Source organism: Narcine bancroftii, chromosome 7 (assembly GCF_036971445.1).
Source record: "Narcine bancroftii isolate sNarBan1 chromosome 7, sNarBan1.hap1, whole genome shotgun sequence".
Classification (NCBI taxonomy): domain Eukaryota; kingdom Metazoa; phylum Chordata; class Chondrichthyes; order Torpediniformes; family Narcinidae; genus Narcine; species Narcine bancroftii.
The window spans coordinates 167,570,045-167,594,461 of NC_091475.1; the positions used below are offsets into that span (position 1 = coordinate 167,570,045).

The following is a 24,417-nucleotide window of genomic DNA, read 5'->3' on the forward strand; positions in this document are numbered from 1 at the left end:
CTCTGCCTATCTTTATATCACCTCCAAGCTTGGCCACAAAACCATCAATTCTGTCATCCAGATCATCAATATATAACATTAAAAAGAGTGGACCCAACACCAGCCCCTGCGGAACACCACTGGTCACCAACAGCCAGCCCGAGAAGTCCTCTTTATTCCTACTCTTTGCTTTCTGCCAGTCAGACAATCTTCTGTCCATGGAAGTACTTTTCTTGTAATACCATGGGCTCCTGTCTTGTTGAGCACCTCATATGCAGCACCTTGTCAAAGGCCTTTTGAAAATCCAAGTAAACAACTTATACTGATTCTGTTGTCAATCCTGATTGCTACTAACTCAGAGAACTCCAACAGGTTTGTCAGGCAACATTTTCCTTGAAGAAAGCCATGCTGACTGTAATCTATTTTATCATATGCTTTCAAGTATCCTGATGATACCTTATCCTTAAAAATCTCACTGAAATCAGTAAGATAATTTCCTGTCCTCTGCCTCTCTCCCTTCATGTAAAATAGAGTGACATTTGCTATTTTCCAGTCCTCTGGAACTATTCTTGACTCTAGTGATTCTTGAAAGATCAGTGCTAATGAGTTCACAATCTCTTAAGTTACCTCTTTCAAAACCCAGGGGTGTAGTCTATCCAGTCCAGGTGATGTATTTACCTTCAGCTTCCCAAGCATCCTTTCCTTAGTAATAATGGCTCACTTTTGCCCCTGACTCTTCCCAATTTCTGGCATATGTTGGTATCTTCTTCCACTGTGAAGACTGGCACAAACTACCTATTCAGTTCATTGGCCATTGTTCCCCCTTGCCACTTCTCTAGTATCATTTTTCAGTGGTCCCATGTCCATTCTTACCTCTCATTTACTCTTTAGATATATGAAAAAATTTCTTCTAGTGTCCTTTTTGATTATTGGCTAGCTTGCCTTTATATTCCCTCTTATTTCCCTTTTAGTTACCTTTTGTTCCCACTAATTTTTGCAATACTATATGGCCTCCCTTTTGTCTTTACATTGTCTCTATCTTCCCTTGTCAGTCATAGTTGCCTCACCTTCACATTAAAATGCTGCTGTTTCTTTGGGATGAAGTAATACTGTGTCTTTTGAATTACTCCCAAAAAATCCTGACATTGCCGCTCTACTTTGGCCAGCTCCTCTCTCAGGCCTCACTAGTTACCTTTACTCAAATGTAATACAGGTACTCTCCGATGTACATCTGTGTTCCATTCTGGATGACCATCCATTCTTGGAATGGATGAATATTGAGAATTTGCCCTACCGTGATACTGAAGAGTAAAACGATCAATTTCTTTCCGTTCTCTATCTCTGTATTTTTCTCATTCTCTCTGTTGCTGCGGACCCTGGGCACCCTGCAGACTCTACTGGGCTCTAAAATCTGTCTGACCATCAGAATATTGAGCAACAGAATCAGAAAAAATAGGACACAAGGAGTTAAAATGCGGTGAAATATCTCAACATGGCAGCCACCAAGGCCAGCTCCAACATGGCAGCCACCATAGATAGGCCCGATTTTCACCATAATCATGTAAGTTTGATATTTTTTCTTAAAAAAAAATTAAGTTGTATATTTGGATGGACGTTAGTTGTATAGGTTGCAAGTCTGGGAGAACCTGTACCAACATATCCAATTTTCTTCTTCATCTTCTCAAACTGTGGAGTGAATTCCAGCATATTATGAGATCTAATGTAGGCATTTTACAAATTCCTTCTCTTGGGATTCAATGCCAAGCTGATTTTCCCAGCTAGCCCATTCTATGAACTGTTTAAATCCTGTATGGAGCCACTGGCATAACTACTGGACATTTGGGCTCCGTGGAAGAGTGCTGTGTCTCCACTTCCCACTGTCCCATGTCAGCACCAATGGTAGCAGTGGTGTTGAAACAGTGGTGCCATTTTTTAAAAACTCCCTTGAAGATTCTCAGCTATACCCATAGGATTCTGATCCTATGTCTCTTCTTGCTAAGGATTTTATTTTATTTTTAACAACAGAACCACCCCACTCTGTCCATCAGGGTGATTAGCTCCCAGCTGTGATCCTCCAACTACAGCATCGTATTTATTTCTAATTACACTTTAAGCGCATCTACCTTATTTCGTACACTGTGTGCATTTAAACACATCTTCAGTCCTGTAACGCCACACTTCTCACATTGGTCTCCATGTTGTCTGAGGTTAAATTCTTATATTCTTTCTCCACTTTCTGTCCTATTTTTTCATTCTGGAGACTTCAGTAACCTCTCTTACTCTCATTTCCCTTTAGCTTTATCCATGCTTTTCTTGTGAACTCATCCCCTCTACTATTTTGTCTAAAGATCTCTTCACTACCCCAGTTGTGCATTTCAAACCCACTTCTTTAAGCTGTGCATTTTACTCCCTAATCTTATTCATCTTATGCAAATTTGCATGTAGATCAGGTAGCAATATAGAGATTATTATCTTTTTGGTTCTGCTTTTTAAGATATTCCCTAGCTGCTAAATTTTCTCAGCAGAACCACTTTCTTTGTTCTTCCTGCTGTTGGTAACCACATGGTCCACAGGATCTTTCCCCTCTTTCTCCAAATTCCTTTGTGGATCAGATGAGAGCACCCGAATCTGGGAACCGGGCAGGCAACACCATCTTTGGTACTTTTGCTGGGTATAAGCCCGCCCTCTGCTGGACATCATGATGCCCACGTCATGATGTTCCCCTTCCAGATATATATAACCCTTTGTGTCAGTAGCCATGTTAGTTTATTAGAAGTAAAGAATGAGAAAGCATCACGTCTCCGAGTCTTAATTGTGTGAGTGCATTCACAACACTTTCAATACTTGCTTCTGAGGATTGTATTTATTTCCCTGACTATTCCACCCCCAATTACTATTACATCTCCCCCCCTCTTGAATGGATATCTTAACCACTGTGCCACTGGTAGGTTGTTCATCTTTCCTGCAGATCCCATTCTCACTCGCAAAGGGAGCAAGAATCACTGAACCATTGGATAAGCTCAAGGGCTGAGGCATCTCCATCACTACCTCGTGGATTCCCTTACCTGCATTACTAGCAGGTCATGCCGCCTTGTCCCTAATGACAGACTGATTAGAAGCAATAATCTTTTTGTTTCAAACTTTATTTAAAAGATAACAAAAACAACATACTCTGCCAGCATACCCCTCTGAAGATTCCAATTCAAATGGTAAATTTTTATGAATCAAAATCGCTACTCCTCTTGCCTTAGAAGTAAAAGAAGAAAAAACATGACCAACCCAATCCCTTTTCAATTTCAAATGTTCTTTCTCACTCAAATGTGTTTCTTGTCAAAAAGCAATATCAATTTTCATTTTTTTAATATAAGCCAATATTCTCTTTCTCTTAATTGGATTATTTAACCCCTGCACATTAAAAGTTGCAAAATTCAAGTGAGACATCTTTTTTAACTACTAATATATTTCCACACTTTAAAATAATGCTCCCCTCTATAATTCTTCCAAACCCCCTCAAAAAAAACCACCCAAAGGTAGTGATACCCTAAAAAACTGGGTGTGGTGAACCCACTAGTGGCAGATGACTATCAAAGTTTTCAGTGTAATCCACCACCCCCCCAGCCAGATACATATTAATTATTTAATCAAACACAATCAAATATAATCCATATATTCAGCCCAATGATCCCAAGCCCAACGACTGCTCTGGATCTTCAACATCAAGAAGACTGTGTCATCTCTTTCTTTCCATACTTTGCATTCTTTCCATTCCCATGTCCATTTCCATTTCCATTTATTCTCTTCTTAGGAGATAATGGAGGAGAGTGCCCATTTCTTCACAATTCCGGCAAAGAATTAGCAAAAACCAAAGCATCATGATCATTCTCAAAAAATTAAGATTGAAAATTTCCAATTGAAAAACCTTCAAAATTGCAGGATAACGAAAAGCAAACTTGTAGCCTCTTCGCCACAAAACATCTTTAGCCGTATTAAATTCTCGTCGTCTTTCTAATAACCTCTTGTCTCAAATCAGCATAAAAGAAACACCCTGTTATGTTGAACCATTAATGGAGATCGATTCCGTCTTGCGTTCTGCACTGCCATACGTAAAATCATTTTTCGATCTTGATATTTTAAACAACGAATCAAGACAGCTCTCGGTGCTTGTCCTGCAATTGATCTTCTTCTCAGAGCTCTATGAGCCCTATCCAATTCCAAACCTTCAGGGAAAGGCTCTTTACACAACACGACTGGGATTATTCAGTGCTTAAAATTTTTTATAGGGTCAGCACCTTCAATATCCTCTGGGAGACCAAATATTTTCACATTATTCCTCCGACTTTGATTTTCCAATGAATCAATCTTCTCATTAAATCTCTTTTCTGAATCCCCCAATCTACAAAAGAACCTTCCATTTTTTCCATTTTTTCTTTATTACATTCTACCTGAGTTTGACACTCAGAGAAAGCTGTTTTAATTTTCTTAAAATTATCTTGCACAGTATCAACTGATTTTATACATTTATTAACATCACTTTTAACTAGTAATTTCCTGTTTCACAGTTGACATTTCATCTCACAAAGTTTTCATTTTTATTTTCATCTCCATAAATCCTTGATTCATTTGAGTTGATATTTGTTTTGGCATATTATGCATTTGCTGCATTTGACAAGCAATCCCTTCCAACACAGTGAATCCAGTCCAAATTCCACTTCCACTTTTTGAGATTCACTTTCTTTAACTGCAAGCTCCTCCTCCTGGACGAATTCCAATAAGGTAAGTTCCTCTTCTTCCTCAGTCATCATAGGTCCTTTGACTGAACGGCTGCGGGTCTGGACACCCGACGCTGGCACCCCGACCTCTTCGGGACGCCGTCGTTCGGGCTCCCCCACAGAAACAACTTTCTCCAGCAGCTCTTGGAACCCCGATGCCACACGCAGGCCAGGCAAGGGCGTCGGATGCACAGAGGCGTCCTCCGACGCTACCCTGTGCGCCACCGGGCCGCCCAGCGGGTTCGCGGGTCCCCTTATCGGCCGTGCCACTTGCGCACACGGCTTCACGTGAATGCGAGTCAGCAGCGGCCGAACTCACTGATGTGCTGGCGCCATCTTGCGGATGCAGGATCAGCGCCGGAGTCAATCTCGAACGGGCTGGAGTCCTCTGAGGCTTGGAGACTCCCAGCAATGACTCCATGGATTCAGCTATGCAGGTAGGCATCAATTCTTCTGCACTTTTATATGGTAGTTTTTTCTGAAGCTGAGGTTTAAACTTTTTCACATTGGATACCATCATAAGTCACTGGTATTTAAATAACTGTAAATCTTATTTTTAATTACTTTTATACTATTGAAAAACCGGGTATTTAATGATCCAGCTGTGGAGAGGTGGAACACACGTCTTCTTGCTACGCGATCTTGCCACGCCCCCAGAAGCAGTAATCTGATGTGTGAGATTAGCTCCTGAAACATGGTGCCCAGGTAACTCTTCCCCTCCTGGATGTGTCGCAGTGTTGGAAGCTCAGTTTCTTGGTCATCAACTTTGAGCCCGAGTTCCTACTTACTGGAAATGTTAACACCTGGAGCCACAATGGGGTTCACCAGCTCCTACATCATGCAGTTACAGCATATAAATTGAACCTTCATCCCTACTTTATTTAATTTGTTTTAATCTGGTGGTCATTCATCTAGGTATGTACTGGGATATTCATTTGAAATCAAATGCAAAATACACAATCATGTTTCATAGAAATATAATTCTGAATAGTATATAAATGGCAATTTATAGAATCTTTAGCATTCTCTTCAGGAATTAGCTCCTTTTCGGGAGTACAAGGAAAATTTAAAATGTTGATATCATTGCTTCATTGTTTTACATATTTTTGTACTAGAATAATACAAATCAATCCTGTTATTAATATGTACTTTGGATTATGTAATCAATTATTTCTCTATTTCTTTGTTTTACAGTTGGTGAGAGTCATATTGTAGTACAAGCTCTCCGTCTTAATACCATGTCAAAATTAACGTTTGCTGATTGTACACGGTTTGATGCTTTAGTGAGAGACATTTTTCCTGGTGTTAATTTTAAAGATGTTGAATATGCTGAGCTAACTGCAGCTCTACATGAAGCATTTGAGGAAGCATACCTTGAAATTATACCCAACCAGGTGAGTGTAAAGGCAGTTAGAAGACTAAAATATTGATTTGGCATTATTTGCACATTTCTGAATCTTATTATACAGTCATATTTGTTAATGTGGAAAATTGCAGGATAAATTTAAAAATCAAATAATAAAATAAAATCAATAGTTCAACAGATTTTTACTGAAACACATCCATTCACATGAATCATAGAAATATTTTACTTTGTAAATAGTCCAAAAAATTGTATGCATGGCATTTTAATTAAACAATTCTTCCACATTATGAAATTCTCACAGAACTGCACACTTAATATGGTACAGTACGTTTCCAGTTGTCCAAAAAGCTTGGGATCGGATGTTTGTTGATTAACTGGAATTTTTTGGATAACCAAATAATGGCTTTAAGCAACCTTGTAGCATCAGCATAATACTTGTATCAGTGGTTAAAACACAACAAAAAAAAAAAAACAACAGAATTTCAAGCATGAAATTAAACATTCTTACCAAAAAAACGTGATCTCTAATTGCAAAATAAGGTAAATGCAGATCCCTGATACCTCCCCACTGCTGCCATCGACTCCTGACACCTCCCCACCTCTGTCACTGATTCCTGACACCTCAGAATCAGAATTTATTGTCACGAAATGCGATATTTTGTGGTAGCATCATTGTGCAAACATTCATATTATGAACCATATTACACAATAATATCAAATATAAAAATAGTAATGCATGAAAAGTAAGGCAGTGTCTTTTGTTCATTGATCAGGAATCTGACGGCAGCAGGGAAGAAGCTGTCCTTGTGCTCATCTTTAGGCTCCTGTACCTTTTTCCTGATGGTAGCAGAGTGAAGAGGGAATGGCCTGGGTAGTGGGGATCTTTGAGGAGAAAGGGTGGTTTTCTTTAAGTCATTGCCTCATGCGGATGTCTTTGATGGAATGGAATCTGGTGCCTATGATGTCACAGGGCCGAGTTAACAATCCTCGAGTTTTTCCTTGTCCTGAGATTTAGCGCCTCCATACCAATCAGTGATGCAACCAGCTAGAATGCTCTCCTGTACAAGTTTACGAGAGTCTTCGATAACAGAGCAAATCTCCTCAAGCACCTCGCAAAGAATAGCTGCTAGCTATACTCCCCGCCACTGCCGCTGATCCCTGACACCTCCCCACTGCCACTGGCGATCCTTGACACCTCCCCACCGCTACTGCTGATCCCCAATCCCTGACAACTCGCCTTCTCTGAGCCAACATCCAGCGTTCAGCGTCTGTCTTCCCTGCTGGTTCTGAGCTCTGTTGTTACCAGAGGGCACTATGAGCACGTCGGTTGAAATTCTTTTTGAACTTGTGACATCATGTCTCTGCCGAAAAGGTTCATATTGAATTAATTCAGTTAACCGATTTTCAGATAACTAGAAATATATTGTATTGATAAGTATCTTGAATGTATCTTGAAGTATCTTGAAGTATAAACTAATATTTAAAAATTGTATTTGATTTATATTTTAAAAGAATGACTTTAATATTATTGGATTTGTCAATATCAAGGCAGAAATTAGTTTTGTGTCTATAAATGTTGCTTTATTCTTTTATTGATATACAAATTATATACCCTTGTTAGTATTTTTTTCTGTTTATCTAAATTTAAGTTGCTTTATGTTTCCATTAACCTTTTCTTTGAAACTTGATTATTGATTTTTTTTTTCTGTTGAATTATAAACTCTGGGAAACTGGTATTTTAACTATTTAAATTTTAGCTTTTTACCTTTGAATATACAACATGGTAACAGGCCTTTCCAGCCCATGAGCCCGTGCATTAAAAATACTGTGCACCATTTAACTCCTAATGACCACCCATTTCAATTCTCCACCCCTTCCCTTGCTGGCATGTCTGTTCATGGTTTAATGCAATGCCAGACTGAGACCACCTGCAAATCAAAGAAACAACATCTCATATTCTATCTGGGCACACTCCAACTAGATAGCATTAACAGTGACTTCTCCAAATACTGTTAGCCCACTCCCCCACTGACAGTTTTTTTTCCATCGGCAATATTAAACACCTACCTTCCAGAGTAGCCATTCACACTAGAATGACCTGAACGCCAAAAATTGGGATCTCACTGCACATTTACACTAAATACAGGAGGCATAGTATTTTCGGTTGACCTGGGATGCCACTGTGTTGATGTCAACTAGGACATATAACTGACGTGCGATGTACAGCATCACACGTTATCTTTGTTGCTGCTGAACACCTGCAGTTCTGTGAAATTCTGTAGAGGTCCCCTGAGGGCAAATATCGGAACTAAAGTACTACTCCCATTATCCAAAATGGTCAGAAAAATGTTTTTTTTTGGAGAACCGGTCATTTTCTAAAAACAGCCCAGTAGCAACAACAACCCATTTGTAAGTGTTTAAGCAACAATAAACAACAAGGGAAGGCTTTTTAAGCATGAAAATAATGTTTAATTCTCACCAAAAAAAAATGCTGGCCACCTCCGATCACCAACACCTTTCCCCACTGAGACCCTGCTCGTGCTGGGAGCCCAAGGGTTCGGCTCCTGTCCAGGAGTTTGAGGTCCCTGCTGTTGCCAGGAGCCCAAGGTATGCTGCTGCTTCCGCTGGGAGCCTGAAGTCCGCTGCTGCTTGGAGTCTGAGGTCCGGTGCTGCCGCCGCTGGGAGCCCGGGCTCAAGTGCTGCCACCGCTGGGACCCCGAGGTCCACTGCTGCCGCCATCGGGAGCCCGAGGTCCGCTGCTGCCGCCGCCAGGAACTCGAGGTCCGCTGAAGCCGCCACCAGGGGGCCTGAGGTCTGCTGCTGCTACCGAGTCTGCTTCTGCTGCTGCCGGGAGCCCGAGGTCCTCGGACATTTCGGTTCTGAAAATTTTTCTGATAACTGAGGATATTGGAGAATCCTATTTTGGATAATCGGAGTTGTATATTTCACCTCCAGGTTTTTTTACACAGACTGCGTTCCGGAATTTTGGGAACGATTTTCTGGAATGCAGCAGCAATGTATAAAAAAAAACTGTCTCCTTTTTCCCAGCTCTGCTTTCACTGAGCCAAAAAAAACTCTCCCCAATCAATTCTCACCTTCCTCTCTTAGCCTCCTATCCATCTCCAATTGACTCCTTTTGTCTGTTGGTCTGTACTCCTCCCTCTGCCCATTCTTCCCTTCTTCCCAGCCTTTTAATTCAAGCACTTGACTGGTTTTTTTACACATACTTTGAAGAAGGGCTTGGTTATTTATCTTTTCCTCCTGTGTACGTTGCAAGTCCTGCTGAGTTCCCCAGCATTTCTGTGGTTTTACTACAATCACAGCATCTGCAGATTTTTAAACTTACAAACCCCATAAACCCCATACATTTTTGAAGGGTAGGAGGAAACCGGAACATCTGGAAGAAATCCAAGCAAACATGGGCAGAACAGACATCGTGCTTTGAACTTGGGTCACTGGGCACTGTAATAGTGTTGTACTAACCGCTACTCAAACGATGCCGCTAAATGATTCTTTGAATAAATCAGAGCATTTTCATCAAATCGAATAATGAAGTCAGTTGTTTTTCACAGATAGGAAGTCAGTGACAATCTTTTGTATATGGACATAAAATTTGATTCTGTACTTTTTGCACATCGATTGGTTTCTAGATAAAAAAAACTTTGGAACTTTTTGAACAACTACGTCAGAGAATGGGAGTAGTCATTGTGGGTCCAAGTGGTGCTGGAAAATCAATTCTGTGGAGAATGCTGCGGGTAGCTCTTGGCAAGATTAACAAGATGGTGAAGCAGTACACAATGAATCCCAAAGCCATGCCACGCCAGCAACTCCTGGGTCACATTGACATGGATACCCGCGAATGGTCTGATGGTGTGTTAACAAACAGTGCCCGTCTGGTTGTTAGAGAGCCGCAGGGTAAGAATTAATCAACTGTAGAAAAAAAATAATTATAGCTTTAAAGTAGAAATATATGACTGACTAAAAGTAGACAGCTGTTATATTTATATTGCATTTTGCAGGATGTCATTTGAAGGCAATCTGGAAAACAGTTTGGTATGTGTGTGCTTGTACTAACTCATTTTGTCGAAGTAATTTTTTGAAAAAGTTCAATTCTCTTGTTCATAAATATAAATAAGTATATTTTATTCAGAAATAAAAAAAATCTCCGGATTCTGCAAATCTAAAGGAAAAGTAGAAAATATTAAAAATGCTCAGGAGGCCAGACTGAATCTGTGGGAAAAGTTGATAGTTCAGGTCAGAGACTCTTCATTTGACATAGACGAAGGAACCTAGACAAAAGAAATTGGGAGTTGTAAAATGCAGAACAGGAGGACAAGAGGCATGTTCTCCACTCCCAAAGAGAAAAGAACAAGTTGATCTGCTATCACAGATTGATGATTGGTGCAGACCTAAAATTCAAGCTAGCTGAGGTCAGTTGCATTTATGATATATATGCTGCCTTATTGAGGCAGTGGCTCACATGGATGTGTGCAATGGAAGGGGGGTCAGAGTCTTTGAGGGACCTGTTTATGGTTACCACCTTCAGCATTCCTGGGTGCTTGAATTGCCAAACCAGACTGTGATGAAACTAGCCATTATACTTTACACAGTACTCCTGAAGAAGTTTGACAGAATATCCAATGATATGCCAAATTTTCTTCTTAGAAAGTAAAGGCATTGGTGTGCTGCCTTCATGGTTATCTCAGTGAGCTGGCTGCAGGAAATGTCTTCTGAAATATGGACTCTCAGGAATTTGGTTCCGACTCTCTCCATCTCCTTCCCATGAATACAGACAGATGCATGGTTTCTTGACCTCACCTTCCTATAAGGAACAATCTATTTCTTGGTCTTGATAATGTTAATAGCAAGAATGTTGTTCTGCCATGACACAGATTCTTTATCTTCATCCAGTATTCTGACTTGTTATGTCTAGTTATTAAGTTGGAGCTAAACTTGGCTGTACAGTCATGGGTATACAAGGAACAGAGTAGGGGACTAAGCATGCAGCCTTGGGGTGCCCTGTGTTGATGGTCAGCATGCAGGAGAAGATTTTGTTTATCTGCCCTGCGAGGTGTCTGGAGATGCAGAAATCGAGGATCCAGTTGCAGAAGGACAGACAGAGATCCAGATCCTTTAGCTTCGTCATGAATTTTGCTGATATGATGATGTTGGACACTGAGCTATTGTCAATAAACAACAGCCTCACCTGGGTGTTGCTGCAGTCTAGGTGATCTAACACAGAGTGAAAGGCCAGCAAAATGGCATTTACTGTTGATCTACTGTAATGATAGGCAAATTGAAGTAGGTCCAGGTCCTCCCTAAGATAGGAGTTGTTTGTTCTGTAACCACTCAAAGCATTTTATCACAGTAAATGTCAGTGCCATCTGCTGATAGTCATTGAGACTTGCTCTTTTTGGCAACCAAAATGATGGATGCCCTTTTTTTGGACCTCTGACTTCTGTAGCTCGAGGTCGATAATATCTGCAAAAATTCAAGAAAGTTGCTTTGCACAGGTTTTAAAGGCCCTTCCAGGTACACCATTCACCAACCAGCCTTCACCAACCTCTTCTGGTATGTTACATATGGAATCATTGAAATATTTCATAGTTATTTTATTTTTAAAATAATTTTTGTATTTTGCATATTTATTCATCCCATCTGCTCTGGAATTGGTTGTGAACTGCTCCCATTTAAAGTGTCCCAACTCTTAGTTTTTTTTCCATCCATCTGAACTCTTATATGCTTCATGACTTGCCCATGACAATAAATTCTGATTCTGATATCCTACTGATACCTGTGTAACAGTTTGCAACTGCCATTAAATTGACTTTCATAAGTACCTCTTTTCACTATCTCCTTTTTTCTTTTCTATTTTTGCTAACTATGTTATATCCTGGAATGGATTTTCTGTAGCCACTGAATTTCCGAATTTCTGTAACACAGAATTCTTTAACACCGAATTTCATGACTTGTTCATGACAATAAATCCTTATTCTGATTCTGAACAGAACAATGTTCTCAACTTCACTTAGCTCTTGACTATGCGAAGTTACCTCCAGTTCTCACGTGAACCACAATTAAAATTGTACTATGTTTCTCTTTAGAAGTTCACTCTTGGATTATTTGTGATGGGGACATTGATCCTGAATGGATTGAGTCCTTAAATTCAGTGCTAGATGATAATCGACTGCTCACCATGCCAAGTGGAGAAAGAATTCAGTTTGGGCCAAATGTTAATTTTGTGTTTGAAACTCATGATCTCAGCTGTGCTTCTCCTGCTACAATATCCAGGATGGGCATGATTTTCCTGAGGTAAGTAAACTTACGAGTACTGGCAGTTCCATTTTCTGTGTTGTAAATGTAATTGAACGGTTTCAATGTTTTCTCCGGTATCCAGGTAAAATTAGCTAGAATTAAAACCACAATGCTGGAGAAACTAAGCAGCTCAAACATGGCACTTTGTATAGCAGAGATAAAGATACATAACCAATGTTTGGGACTTGAGCCCTTCATCAAGGTAAAATTTAGCTGCAAGATTTCTTGAACATCTCGTATATTAAAGTTATTACATTTGGTATCCACAAAAAAGCACATTTAAAAAAGATGGGAACTTGTATTCTCGTATTCATATCATGTTTCACAACCTTAGAATCTTCCATTGTGCATATTTTGCAGTGAAGTTTTAAGGTTTGACCATTTTTGTAAAGTAAAAACCACTGCAACTAAATAGCCAGGTATCATTAACAGCAGTAATTAATTGATGTTGATTACAAAATAAATGCTCCCAGGGACACTGAAAAAGTAAAGAGCAGTAGATTACAAAAAGTGTAAAATTCAAAAGGAATACACAGCTTTAACATAAAAATGTTATTTAATCTAAATGATGATCTGCGATAAGATGCCTGTATTTGACTTTATCTTCATGTAGGGATTGAATTACATAATAATAAAATATGATTGAATTGAAAACAAAAATATGGAAATAGAAGAGTGCTTTTTAAGCTAATAAGTCTCCAGACACAAAAGTGCGTACAAAAACCCTGTCTGAGTTTAACTCTGTTATCATGTGTATGTTGTAACCTGAATACAGAATGGAACTTCTGGGTGATACCAAAGGTGCTAATGTTGTGGAAATCAACTGTGCTTTATGTTAGACATTACAGGTTTCTCTTCATCGTCCAAAAATGCAAAGATCACATATTTGTACAAGGACAAGAAAGCTTGGAAGTTAACTTGGGTCATTATTACCCTACTAATACCTTGTGCTAAAATTAATTTTTATTTGTTTGAATGGATGTAAAACATATGGTATATGAACATAAGAAACAGAAGCAGAAACAGGCCATTAGTCCCCTCCTTCTGAGCTCTATAATTCAATTTTACAGCTCAATCTTAATTCAACTTTACTGAGCTAACTTTTCTTGATTTCTTTAATTTCAAAATAAACAATAAATGAGCCTTTGTAGTTTTATTGAGTAGAGAATTGAAAAGTTTCAATTTTGCCTGGGTGAAGAAATTTCTTCTCATTTTTCTCCTGAATGACTCATCCCCTTATTTTGAGACTGAGCCTTGGATCCAGATATCCAAGCCAGGGAAACATGAGTTCTACATCAATCCTTAAGGATATTGTATGTTTCAATCAGATCACGCTCATTCTTCTAAACTCAAGAGAATCCAGATCTGGTTTGTGTGATCTCTTCTCTTCTCACGGGACAAATCTGCGAATTTGACATTCACATTTTACTTCTAGTTAAAGTAACAGAGCAATGGTATCTGAGTCTGGCCCCAAAATCAAAACCAAAGAATGGACTGCATGATGCAACATGAACCATGGGTTTTGTTTTTATAGAAATATTTGCTCTCATTTTGTTTGATTCAGCCACATAACTATATTCTGTGTAACCATTATAAAGGAAACACTCGTGACCTTTGTGGCTGGCTGTGAGATTTTTTTCCTTCCCACACATAGTACTAATAATTGGCAATGGTTCTATTTCATGCAGTTACAGAATTAAATTTAATTTTATCTGTTGTTACTTGGTTCTGGGAAGCATGTGTACAACACAATTTTGAATCATTTCTTTATAATAAAATATATTGCCAGCTTTGTTGAAAATTATCTGGTACTGATCTTTCTTCCTTCAGAGGGCTGTGGCTATGAAGACATCACTGTGAATCTTCCAATTCTTCATAGTTTTATGTACTCATTACAAAAAAGCATTGTACTTAGAGTCAAAAGTTTTGAATTTTTTGCCAGATTTCAAAATAATTTAAAAGTAACAGGAATATTATTAAAATAAAAAGGAAATAAAAATATATTTATTTTAATCTGCCACAAAATATGCCCTTTTTATGATTCTTAGTGACGAAGATACAGATGTAAATTCTTTGGTGAAGTCTTGGCTGCGAAACCAAGCAGATGAATGCCGGAGTAACCTTGAAAACTGGATAGGAGATTACTTTGAGAAAAGTTTGAACTGGGTTTTGAAACAAGTGAGTGTCCATTATAAATCCTAAATTGTTTTGTACAAGATGGATGAAGTTTGCAGGATAAGTATTTTTAGATGAAGATAGTGTTAAATACAAGAACTATATGTGAAGGTCTTTAATTGGGATCTGCCAGCAAGTAAACCCATAATATAGGTTGAAATCTAGCCATCATGGAACATCAGCCTTGAAACACCTGTGTGGTCTCCTTCAAATTCATAGTCATCAGGCTAAGAAATCTGTCCATTCAGCTTATGTTAAGCTAGCTCTACAAAACTGCTGTTACCTAATTAAATAGAGCTGGAGAAATAGGGTGTCATGAGAAAAATCATCAGTTTTTCAGTTAGTTAAATTTTTGAAAATTGTTTTTAAGTTTGTGTTTCTAATACTACTTTGATAGATGCAGCGAGATCATGGATGTGGATGTAAAAACTTAATTAACATTTAGAAACAGTGACAACTTTGATAAGTGAGCCTGAAGACATGACCTCCCTGGCTGTCAAATACAGTTTGTCAGTGTCGCAAGCCACTCACACTGAGAGAAGCACTGCCCTGCAGCATGCTGCTGTGAACCTCACTAAGTGTTGGGAGCCAGTCACCCAGCAGTAGGTTGGCCTCAGAACCATCCTGTAAGAAGAAGAGTCCAAGGGCCACCATCTTGCAATTTCAGGGGAGTGCATGATCAGCTTCTTGTTTATAAAGCATTGAGTTTGTACCATTCCAAAGGTACTTATAGCTTTTCCCACATTGCATGGAGAAGCATTGGTTTCCACAGAACAACAATGACACCTTGTATTTATAAAGATGTCAAGCAATATCTATTTTGGGCTTTAACTTTAGTGTGGTTTCAGATATAGGAGATCTGCATATGAAGGAATGATAACATATGTATTATAAATGTACCTACAGTCTGGTTCTGGTATTGCTAATTTTTAGGAATAGAACCATGGAACATGACAACACCTAAACAGGCCCTTCAGCCATTCTAGGTTATGCTGAACTTTTTTTTCTGCCTAGTCCCACTGACTTGCATCTGGTTCATATCCCTCCATGTACCTTCCAAATTTTCTTAAATGTCAAAATTAAGCCTGCATTTATCAATTCAGCTGGCAGCTTGTTCCACACACCCAACCCACTCTGCAGGAAGAAGTTCCCCCTAATGTTCCCTTCTAAGCTCTTCTATCACCCTTAACCATGTCCTCCATTTTTTATCTGACCTAACCTCAGTGAAAAACACTTGCTTGCATTTACTCTATACTCATCGTAATTTTGATCTCCCCTCATTCTTCTGTGCTCCAGGAAATGTCATTACTTTTTTTCATCTTTTCACTGTAACTCAGTTCTTCAGGTCATGGCAGCAACCTTGTAAATCTCCTCTACATTCTCAATCTTATTTATGTTCTTCCTGCAGTTGTGTCCAGAAATGCACACAATACACCAGATTTGGCCTCCACAATATCTTGTACAACTTCAGCATAACATCCCAACTCCTATACCCAATGCTTTGATTTATGAAGGCAAGTGTGCGAAAAACTCTCTTTACAACTCGATCCACTTGTGATCCCACTTTCAGGGAATTATGTACTTTTATTCCCAGATACCTTTATCTACCACAATCCTCAGTGCTCTAGTATTTATAGTGTATGCCCTACCTTGGTTTGTCCTTCCAAAGTACAACACTTCATATTTTACTGCATTAAATTCCATCTGCCATTTTGTAGCCCAGCTTTCCAGCTGGTCCAGATCCCTTTGCAAGCTCTGAAAGCCTTGCTCACTGACCAGTACACCTCTGATCTCTGTACCATCTGCAAACTTGCTGATTCAGTTTACCACATTATCATCCAGATAATTGATATAGATGACAAACAACGGTGAACCCAGCACCGATCCTTGAGGCACACCACTGCACACAAATGCCTCCAGTGAGAGAGGCAGTCATCCACTACCACTCTTTGGCTTCTCCCATAAAGCCAAAGTCCAATGACATTTACTACCTCACCATAAACACCGAGTGACTGAATCTTCCTGACTAACCTCCCAAGCAGTATCTTGTCCAAGGCCTTGATAAAGACCATTCAGACAACATCATGGCCTTTCATTCATCAACCTTTCTGGCAACCTCCTTGAAAAACTCTTAAGATTGGTTAAACACAACCTACCATGCTCAAAGTTATGTTGACTATCTCTTATCAGTCCATGTCTATACAAATACTTGGATATCCAATCTCTTCAATCTCTTATCTCTTCAATTTGGATACGTGTGAGGAGATTCATTTTGGAAGGACAAACCAGAAGTCTGAGTACAGGGTTAATGGCCAGTTACTTAAGAGTGTGGATGAACAGAGGGACTGTGGGGGTCAAATCCATACATCCCTCAAGGTTTCTGCACAGGTTGGTAGGATTTTTTTTAAATAATTTCCTCAATAGGCCTGGTCATTAACCTTTCTTTTTCTCTCACTGTTGCTTGACCCTTGAGTTCTTCCTGCGTGTATTTTTTTGTCCTTCACATTCCAGCATGTGCTTTAATTTCCTGGATCCTGTCCTTGATATACCATTTGGCTTTAATGTTTAAAATTTAGGCATACCGGTGTGGACTTGAAGGGCCGACATGGCCTGTTTCCACGCCGTAAACAGTTATATGGTTATAGTTATATGGTTAATATTGATCTCACCAAAGCCTTTGACACCATGAGGAGGAAAGAGCTTTGGCAAATACTAGAGCGCCTCGGATGCCCCCCAAAGTTCCTCAGCATGGTTATCCAACTGCACGAAAACCAACAAGGTCGGGTCAGATACAGCAATGAGCTCTCTGAACCCTTCTCCATTAACAATGGCGTGAAGCAAGGCTGCGTTATCGCACCAACCCTCTTTTCAATCTTCTTCAGCATGATGCTGAACCAAGCCATGAAAAACCTCAACAATGAAGACGCTGTTTACATCCGGTACCGCACGGATGGCAGTCTCTTCAATCTGAGGCGCCTGCAAGCTCACACCAAGACACAAGAGCAACTTGTCCGTGAACTCTTTGCAGATGATGCCGCTTTAGTTGCCCATTTAGAGCCAGCTCTTCAGCTCTTGACGTCCTGTTTTGCGGAAACTGCCAAAATGTTTGGCCTGGAAGTCAGCCTGAAGAAAACTGAGGACCTCCATCAGCCAGCTCCCCACCATGACTACCAGCCCCCCCCCCACATCTCCATTGGGCACACAAAACTCAAAACGGTCAACCAGTTTACCTATCTCGGCTGCACCATTTCATCAGATGCAAGGATCGACAACGAGATAGACAACAGACTCGCCAAGGCAAATAGTGCCTTTGGAAGACTACACAAAAGAGTCTGGAAAAACAATCAACTGAAAAACTTCACAAAGATAAGAGTATACAGAGCCGTTGTCATACCCACACTCCTGTTCGGCTCCGAATCACCTACGGCTCCTAGAACGCTTCCACCAGTGTTGTCTCTGCTCCATCCTCAACATTCATTGGAGCGACTTCATCCCTAACATCGAAGTACTCGAGATGGCAGAGGCCGACAGCATCGAATCCACGCTGTTGAAGATCCAACTGCGCTGGGTAGGTCACATCTCCAGAATGGAGGACCATCGCCTTCCCAACATCGTGTTATATGGCGAGCTCTCCACTGGCCATCGTGTCAGAGGTGCACCAAAGAAGAGGTACAAGGACTGCCTAAAGAAATCTCTTGGTGCCTGCCACATTGACCACCGGCAGTGGGGTGATATCGCCTCAAACCATGCATCTTGGCGCCTCACAGTTCGGCGGGCAGCAACCTCCTTTGAAGAAGACCGCAGAGCCCACCTCACTGACAAAAGGCAAAGGAGGAAAAACCCAACCCCCAACCCCAACCAACCAATTTTCCCCTGCAACCGCTGCAACCGTGTCTGCCTGTCCCGCATCGGACTTGTCAGCCACAAATGAGCCTGCAGCTGACGTGGACATTTACCCCTCCATAAATCTTCGTCCGCGAAGCCAAGCCAAAGAAAGAAAAAAAAAGAATATTGATCTCCAATTGAGAATCTAAACCCAAGGACCAGACCTATCATTCATAATTATCTTGAAACTCACAGCATTACAATCATTGTGCCCAAATTCTTCCCGTACACACATTTCTGTCAACTGTTCTGTCTCATTCTCTAATAGATATCCAGTATTACGCACTCTCGTTGATATCTCCACATATTGACTTAGAAAACTTTCCTGTACGTGTTTGACAAATTCTAAACTATCCAGCCCTTTTATATCATTGGAGTCCCAATCAATATGTGGAAAGTTAAAGTCACCTAACATAACAACTTTGTTTCCTGAAGTTGTCTGCATTCTCTCTGCAGATTTGCTTCTCCTATTGGGTTGTCTAAAATACAATCCCATTAATGTGGTCATACCTTTCCCATTCCTCAGTTCCACCCATATAGCCTCAGTTGATGAGCCCTCTAGACCAGGGGTGGCCAAATTTTTAATTTAGACACACAGCACAGTAGCAGGCCATTTCTGCACAGGAGTACGTACTGGGGGTGTTGGTCAATTGGGCAGCACAGACCTGTGGGCTGAAATGGCCTGTTACCTTTCTGTATGCCTAAATTAAATTTTGAAAATTAAAAGGTTGGCCACCTCTGCTCTAGACTGTCCTGTCTGAGCCCTGCTATGATATTTTACCTGACTAACAATGCCACCCCTCCCTCTTTCATCCGTCCCCATCTACTGCGTCTTAAACACCGGAACCCTGGATGGTTTGAAACTGAACCACTACATAGTGGTCTGGAGGACTGACAATCCAGCCAACCCCATACAATACTGAAAGACCGGTGATGCATGGTCCAACTGGCAAGGGCGCGACTGGTCCTCTGATTCTGGCCCCAACATAGAACATGGACCGTCGATACATGCCAGCTTCAGCCTGTCAATGGAAACTGTGTCAGCTTTTCCATTCCTGTCGATCATGAAAATCTTCAGGTGGCTTTGTAGCACCTGAAAATGACCATCGTAAATGGGCTGAAGTGGTTTACGAACAGTGTTTTAAATCATTCAGCATATACACTGCAAGTGACGAATAGGTCAGAGTAATCTCATGTTTTCTTGAAGATGATCACATAATTATCCGGATCATAGAACGTTGTGCTTAGATTCAGATTCACAAACTCAACTGACAAGGTGAACATAGTGCCATATACTAGTTCTGCCGCTGAACATTCAAGATTCACCTTAACAGCAGTACAGATGCCATGTACCCTGGGCAAATGTTCGCGCTACATAAATGCATCACCACCTGCTGTCAATGCTGCTTTCAATTGTCACTAGAAATGCTCAACGAGGCCATTGGCCTGCAGATGGTAAGCTGTAGTGCGAATAACAGGTAGTGCCCAGAAGATCAGTGGGAGCTTGGAACAACGCCGACTCGAACTGAGACACTTTATCCCTCGTAATAGTGCCTGGTACAAAGATGGAATCCAACTATCCACGAAAGCCCCAGTGATCATCTCCACAGAGATGTCAGTGACAGGAATGGCCTCCTACCACCTGGTAGTCGTCCAGGCATTACATATGAGCGGAAGCGGGCCTACCAAGCACATGCTGGAAACGAGAATCTGGAACAACAAAATTCCCCAGCTTGGATTTCGTGTGCTAGGAGACGATAGAGCATTGACGCAGCAAGCAGATCTTTGTCCTTAATCCAACATCCCATTTAACTCGAGCCAGGTAAAATGTTCTGTCACTAGTTTGATTGATGCTCTTCTACCAGGATGTGATAGATTGTTAAGAGACTCAAAAATCTCCCGCCTCATAGCTGCCAGCAGAAAAAGGCCAAAGTCTTCCTGTGGAACAATCATCCAGGGTCACATCTTGAAGGCCAGAGTTGATTCGGTGATACCGGATGAGATCAGAATTGGTGTGCTGTGCTCGAGCCATGGTGGTGGTGAAATCGATAGCAGCTGTTGTACCGTATGGCATCAATGTTGTGTCTGAACAGGGCATTGGCCTTCCCTCAGATGTTCCGTATATCCGATGAAAATTCTAGGATGAAGTCCAAGTGCCGAATCTCTCTGGGCGAGTAGAGATGTGTGCTTGAATTCGCAGTATGTGTAAGAGCCTGGTGGTCTGTATGAATAGTGAAAGGGCGACCTTCCAGTAAAAAGCAGAAATGTTTCACTCTGAGATAGATGGAAACGAGTTCTCGACCAAATGTACTATACTTTGCCTGAGCTGGTGACAGCTTGGCTGAAACAAATGGCAGAGATTCTAACAACAGGCTTGTTGTTCTAACACTACTCCCACAGCATTGACAGATGCATCTATGGTAAGAGAAAGTGAGGTGTTGGGGTTTTGATGAACAAGAATAGTGGCATTCACAAGTGCAGTCTTCACATTGTTTTTTTTTTAACATTTTATTTATATAAAACCACTAGCAAATATATCACAAAATTTCAAACAATCCAAATACATGTGGTATTTTATAAAAAAGAACGTAAAAATTACAAAAGAAAGAAAATCCTCCTATAAATCTGCCATCAAGAAAACCACAGCAGGAGTAACTTCACTTTCTGATGCAGTCTTCACATAGTTGAAAGCATACATGGCATCGTCTCCCAAAGTTAATGGTCTTTTGGAAATGAACATATCAGATCCTTTAGTCATTCAGTAAGGGGTAATAGAGATGCTGCAGCTTTCTAAAGGATAAAAATTAATCCTGCCTAAAAAAAACATCGCTACTGGCCAAACGAAACAGTTATAGGAAATTCTACATTTTTGCGCACTTTCAATTAATCGGGCAAAATACCATGTTTCGTAACTCTATGTCCCAGAAATATAAGATCAACAGCACCAAAAACACATTTTCAGAGATTGATCATAATGCCAAACCAATCAAGCCTCTGAAATAATGGGATAAGGCAGCACTTGTGTCCTCTTCATCCACGCTCATGACAAGAGTATCATAGATGAAAACAAACGTAAAATTGAGGACAGTGAGTACGTGGTCTATAAACCACTGGAATGACTGAGTTGCATTCTGTAGATCGATTGATATTCGCAGAAACTCAAATGTGCCAAAAGGGTCATTACTGCCCTCTTCGTGTCATCTGAAGGCTCACCTAGCATGCACGTAGTAGATCTATTTTTGAAAATACATGTTTGCTGTGAAGGTTTGCTGAGAAATCTTGAAAATTGTGAGTGTTGTATTGGTTAGGCACAGTGGAATGTTCAGAGCATGAAAATTACTACAATGCCGTCAATCCCCAGGAGATTTTTTTTTGGAACCATATGCAATGGTGAAGCCCAGCAGATGTCAGATCTGCAGAATAAGCCCAACTCTTGCAAGTGGTTGAATTCCGATTTTGTGATTTTAAGACAGTCCAGGGGTAATCTACAAGCCTGCGCTACCACTGAGGACCGTTAGTCTCTATGTGGTAGGTTACTGTATGTTTAATAGCTGTACCTATCTCGGCTGCACCATTTCATCAGATGCAAGGATCGACAATGAGATAGACAACAGACTCGCCAAGACAAATAGTGCCTTTGGAAGACTACACAAAAGAGTCTGGAAAAACAACCAACTGAAAAACCTCACAAAGATAAGCGTATACAGAGCCGTTGTCATACCCACACTCCTGTTCGGCTCCGAATCATGGGTCCTCTACCGGCATCACCTACGGCTCCTAGTACGCTTCCACCAGCGTTGTCTCCGCTCCATCCTCAACATCCATTGGAGCGCTTTCATCCCTAACGTCGAAGTACTCGAGATGGCAGAGGTCGACAGCATCGAGTCCACGCTGCTGAAGATCCAGCTGCGCTGGGTGGGTCATGTCTCCAGAATAGAGGACCATCGCCTTCCCAAGATCGTGTTATATGGCGAGCTCTCCACTGGCCACCGTGACAGAGGTGCACCAAAGAAAAGGTACAAGGACTGCCTAAAGAAATCTCTTGGTGCCTGCCACATTGACCACCGCCAGTGGGCTGATATCGCCTCAAACCGTGCATCTTAGCACCTCACAGTTTGGCGGGCAGCAACCTCCTTTGAAGAAGACTGCAGAGCCCACCTCACTGACAGAAGGCAAAGGAGGAAAAACCCAACCCCAACCAACCAATTTTCCCCTGCAGCCGCTGCAACAGTGTCTGCCTGTCCCGCATCGGACTTGTCAGCCACAAACGAGCCTGCAGCTGACGTGGACTTTTACCCCCTCCATAAATCTTTGTCCGCGAAGCCAAGCCAAAGAAAAAAGAAGAATAGCTGTATGATGAAAAGATGGGGTCACGAGGCGAAGGAAACACTTGAGCATGTCTCAGAAAGGACAGGAGCCGGGTTGAAGGCTTGTCAGGTGGCTGATGACTGAAGGGACGACAAATGCAGCTCACTTGCATACAAGAGTTGTGGTCCAGGACACACCGATTTTTCAAATACACCAACAATGGAAAATGTGACAAGAAATCTGCTCCCAAAATGAAATTTGCCACATTTCAACTGTGAAAGGTTTCTTGAGACTGAAATCCAACATGAGTGACCTCTGCCTATATGTTTTAATATGAGAATCATTTGCAGCTGAATGATATATTGGGGTGTCTGCAATCCTCTGAGGTTGGAGGGACCACAGAAATCTCTACACTGAAATCGACAAGAAATTGAACACCTGAGAGAAGGTTTTTGAGGAAGAGTCAGCGGCCCACGTGCCCATGGGCAGCAGTTGCCTTTACTGCTGGGCCTGGTCTTTTCCTTGCAGCCATTTGTGAAATCGCAAGATGGTTGACAGGACTAGACAGCAGCACCAAATCTCCAGTGCTTCCAACAATATGCCATCCATTTCCTCTACCATTACAATTCCAGCTAGGTTGACGGAAGGAATTCCATTGTGTGCCCAAAGTCTGCCATTTGCTGTTCCAACTTAGTTATCTTCGATTGATATGCCGGTGTTTCACAAGGCGCAATAAGCAGTTGTTCCAGGTCCATTTGTTCTTGCTGACTAGGGGAAGTACCCAATTCTTCTATCTTTATTGCGCAGATTGTGGACATAACGAGGTCAGCATGATCCGCCAACTGATCAAGGGTGGACATTCGAAAGACACCAAATATTCTTGAAGGAATCTCTCTTTCCAAAAATCATCTTTGACAGGGTCTTTTCTGGCTCCTGTGCCATCTCCTGAACATCAAAAATAGTTGCCTATTTTCAGGGCTGACATCAGCTAGTAATTGGGCAATATGAGCCTCCCTAAATGGCTGAGTATGCTACAAAATGGCCGCTTAAGCATGTCATAAGGATGATTATAATTATGATCCACTAAGACATCCTCCACTCCACAATCTGCTCTGGAAGATGCACTACAATTAAATTATACTTTGTTTTCTGACCTGTCACATTGAGGGCAGAGAAATGCTGCTTGAGGGTCATGTACCACACTGGGGCATTATTAATAAAAAGGTAGGGGATCTCCAGATTGACCCCCTCAACTGTTTCGTAAGGGGTTTATCCTCATCACTATTCATTTTAAGCTAGAAGGTGCTGTGAACTCATATCGGGGGACACCACTTGTAGTGGCACTGCTTTACCCAGTTTACACACAATTAAAGAATACATTCACTCATTTCTTACAGCACACAATGGAACTGACTTTCTTTATTCTTGGCAGACACATCATTGCATTCTTCAACTCCCAAAATACCACCCAGCCGATCCCCTCTGACCTTCTTATTGGCTCACCACCACACAAGTGATGTTGACGTTTTCACTCTCTTCCTCCTGTGTCTGAGATCAATCACCTGCATACGGACGCTTAACACACCCACACATGCATGCTGTTACTCTCGCGCGTTGCTT

The 24,417-nt window shown here is 41.1% G+C and overlaps 1 protein-coding gene across 9 annotated transcripts in view; it reads left to right on the plus strand.

Moving 5' to 3' along the window:
* The window catches only part of dync2h1 (dynein cytoplasmic 2 heavy chain 1), a 509,574-nt gene that overhangs the window by 133,543 nt on the left and 351,614 nt on the right, over positions 1-24,417 (plus strand). For all 9 annotated transcript variants that reach the window (XR_011342189.1, XM_069891176.1, XM_069891173.1 and 6 more), the window contains 4 exons: positions 5,943-6,142; positions 9,765-10,029; positions 12,219-12,426; positions 14,478-14,607. Coding sequence is in view for 8 of the 9 variants with exons in the window: in XM_069891176.1 (XP_069747277.1) it covers positions 5,943-6,142; positions 9,765-10,029; positions 12,219-12,426; positions 14,478-14,607 (803 nt within the window). In the remaining variant the exon portion in view is untranslated. The remainder of the gene's footprint in view (positions 1-5,942; positions 6,143-9,764; positions 10,030-12,218; positions 12,427-14,477; positions 14,608-24,417) is intronic.